Source organism: Ylistrum balloti, unplaced genomic scaffold (assembly GCF_031769215.1).
Source record: "Ylistrum balloti isolate Yb309-2 unplaced genomic scaffold, AGI_CSIRO_Ybal_v1 Utg369662, whole genome shotgun sequence".
In the NCBI taxonomy this organism is placed as follows: Eukaryota; Metazoa; Mollusca; class Bivalvia; order Pectinida; family Pectinidae; genus Ylistrum; species Ylistrum balloti.
In genome coordinates this window covers 1522123-1525726 of record NW_026781912.1, presented here as the reverse complement: position 1 = coordinate 1525726, position 3604 = coordinate 1522123, and the positions used below count along the sequence as shown (strand labels likewise).

Here is a 3604-nt window from a genome sequence, read left to right as displayed (position 1 = left end):
TTACCAGTGTCTCGTTTTCTGATACAAAACAGAATAATTTTATATTTAATGTCATAATTATCAATTGATTGACTTTTACATTGATGAATATATTTGAACTGAAATGTCGTTCCGGTCACTATATCTCTGTCCCAGGTTCCTACAAGCCCATGCTCCCTCAATAATTGTCCTTAATCAAACCCACACCGCGTAGATTGTAATCTTAAGACGAATATATCACGTTCGGTTCGCTTTGGGCAAAGATCTCTTTTTCATTCTGAAACTATCCAATTTACTTTCCAAAATAAACCAATTCTCTCGGTTTCTTCAAGACTGCGGCCCAATCTGACGTCAGAATAGCGTGAAAAATAGCGGTTTTTTTCGCCCGTGGCTCTGATGATTTCTTCCGTGTAATCTCCCATAATCCTCCCTAACCGGAAGTGTAAAAAATCGTGCGGCAGTACTATAGATATTATGGCAGTTTACCAAACTCAATCTCCAAGTTAGGTGTCTGGAGTATTGTCAATGAAACTCTGGTGTTCCAATCAATATTTTCCTGATACGGAACTTGTGCTGTGTCTGCCTCTCTGAGATACGTAGAAGCAGCTGTAATAGTGACAGGGCTGATGGAGAGGCCAACTTTTACGCACGTTTTGAAGTTAATGTTATTTGATTTTTCACCCAGGAACTATACATATATACAACGACATATAGACGGTTGGATTTCAACTCGCCGCTTTCCAGGGAAATAGATACATAAGCTATCAAGGATCAAGTGTGTCCGCAGGTTTCCAATGGCGGAAATTGCGGGGGTCGCGTGCTCACTAAGCAATTAACTTCTCTGTATACATTTTTTGCGTGTGAAATACTATGAGAATGCTTTTTATTGCAAGACTAAATCGAAGCTAACATGGTTATTATGATATACTCACGTTACTATTGTGAAACGTGGTGCAAAACTTATAACAGTGGTATTTCTCAATTGATCAGCAAACGGTTGTGTGGAAGCACGTGCTAGAACATGGATACTCGATTGTTACAATACTAGGCATTATTGGACTTAATTGACAAACTTCCTTAAAGTCAAATGGTATTGCTGCAAAAATATTAATTCGGATACAAAACAGTAGGATTGAAGTGTTCATTGTTGTTCACCGTGATTCAACTTAAGGAGTGCATGATGGATATGGGCTTACAACTAAACATAGGCAAAATTATATATATATAGCATTACAGAACTGCTTCACTATATGTATCATACCATAGGGCCCCTGGTGACATATGGCTGTGTGCTGTAGGCGTCTAATATAAGCGAATATACAGGTAACTAACCACTCCAATCAAGGTGAGCGAGCCGTGGAGACGTTTATACCTGTGCTGTGTAACCCCAGGGTTAGGAATATAGAACCATGATGTGTACACAGGAGAATTGAATTAGAAATATTATGTTCTGACCGGATGGCAAGCATTGTTGATTAACATCGACTGGCCAGCCGTTTTACCGGTGAAGTGATATTGTCCCACAGTCGACACCGGGCGCTGTTAAATACATATATGTATGCACAGAGGGTATTTCAGCGCTGTTTAGATATCGCATACATATATGGGCTGTACGATTATATATTTATCACAACAGGGCGAGAGAAGCAACTATACGGCCACATACAACACCATCGATAGAAACCTTTCGTTCACTATGTAGTTAACAGTGCACGGGACATGTGGTAGTAGTGCCGTAATGAAATTTCGGTATGGAGACATTTCGGTCACGACAGTTAAATAGTGAAACCCTTTGATATGGCAAGGGAAGATGGGACACTACAATTATATGACGTCAGTGTCGGAGGGAAGCCGGTGGATTATTCCCCCTCGCACATGCATAGGCATGAGGAGTACGAAAAATCTCGTGAAATTACACAATTCCCGGACACGTTTCCGTGCGGGCACGTGCTTTGTCACCAATGCGTGCGCCGGTATGTTGCGCGATATCCTTTGTCAGCATGGTGTTGCCCTCTATGTGATCGGGAACTCTTCCATAACAACAACCAAGGGGAGGCAACTGTCGTCTCGCATGCAGAAGGGGACGAGGAATCCTTGCTGATAAATTTGGATGAAATTGTGAAAAAATTTAACGGCATAAACCACATGATAAGACGGATAAGGACAGAAGAAGTTCAGTCCCGGAGCGTGGGTGTCACGTATAGCGCGTGCCCGTGTGACATGTGCGGCCACGACCATGGCAAACTGAACGTTATACAGGAATACAATTGTCTCAAAGTCGAACATAATCGACCATCAATATCAGACAGACGGTTTTTGCGTCTTGCGAACAGTACGGTCGTGACAACTTTCCACAGTAAGATCAACTCCGCATGTGTGTGTGTGCCGTGTACATTCCAGGAGATACAAGATCATCCCGATCAGTATTACGCACTCGCGGAGTACTCAAGCTGTCACGAGGAAAATGAAGGTAAGAATGATTCAAATTACGCGCTTGCGGAAGTGGGCAAACTACTAACTCGGCGAGTTACGCCAGTCAAGGCTCTACAAGGCAAAAATATGATTGAAATCGAACACAATATTCGTATAAGCGAAAGAGGCGATGTGTTCGATTTTCAGGATACGTCCGAGCAGATCAAACGAACAATTGGATCTCAAGAGAGAAATCTGGTGAAGATCGCCCGGAAACGGATCGAGGACACTGGTCATTTGTATCACGTGCAGGAAAGCAATAGTGTGGAATATGGGGCGGGAGAAACGGTAGTCTAAGAGGAAAATGTCTCTTTTCTGGCACAAAGTCCAGAAGTGAAGTATGTTATGAGAGGTGTGATTCAAATTATAGTTGTGGTAAAGCATGTAGTGAGAAAATGGATTACTGCTGATTCGGAAATACTGGTGAATTTAAATTTTACAGGATGTGCGTGTTGTGGTACTGATGCATTATGGGATATTCCTTCCTTTTTTACGCCGTATTGTGCGTCCATATACTCTACAACGCTTCTAGACATTGTTTTCGAATTTCAGAGACTTATACTGCATAGCAACTCGTCGTGATGAGGACTATTGAAGTTAAAGTAGGTCTGTTACCTGACATCGATAGATCCGACATTTGTGCCGCATGAAAGATTAAATGAATGCAATGTCGCATGAATCGATGTTGGAAAATTAAAATTCGAAAAAACGAATGTTACTACAGAAAAGGTGCTATATATACACTCGCCGATTTTTCGCGGGTGTATGTACGTGAACTGTTTCGTTTTGGATTACTTATTACGTACGTATAACGGTAAGGTATATAGATTAAACTCGTGGTGCTATGAAATACTTTTACTATAGACGTTGGTTGAGGTGAAGCTTGGTTTTAAGCAGCCAAAGAATATGTCTTAGCGTACAATTAGACTATGCCCTTTTTATATTTCTCTTTTTACAGCTTGCTCAGTAGATAACAAAAATCTGTAGCTCTACATCATGAACTTTCAATAATGCTGATGATTTTGAAAATTCAAGAAAGAAAGGAAGAAAGAAAGAAAGCAAGAAAGCATGAAAGAAAGAAAAAGAAAGAAAGAAAATATATATCTGGAATTACAATATTTCTATAATTGATCGATAAAAATGAAAGCTCATT

At 40.6% G+C, this 3604-nt stretch overlaps 1 protein-coding gene across 1 annotated transcript; it reads left to right on the top strand.

The window, feature by feature from the left end:
• The first annotated feature begins 1776 nt into the window (after positions 1-1776).
• Positions 1777-2748, top strand: LOC132558841 (uncharacterized). The gene has a single exon (XM_060223457.1). It carries the CDS (start codon positions 1777-1779, stop codon positions 2746-2748), a length of 972 nt encoding a protein of 323 aa, XP_060079440.1.
• Positions 2749-3604: the final 856 nt, after the last annotated feature.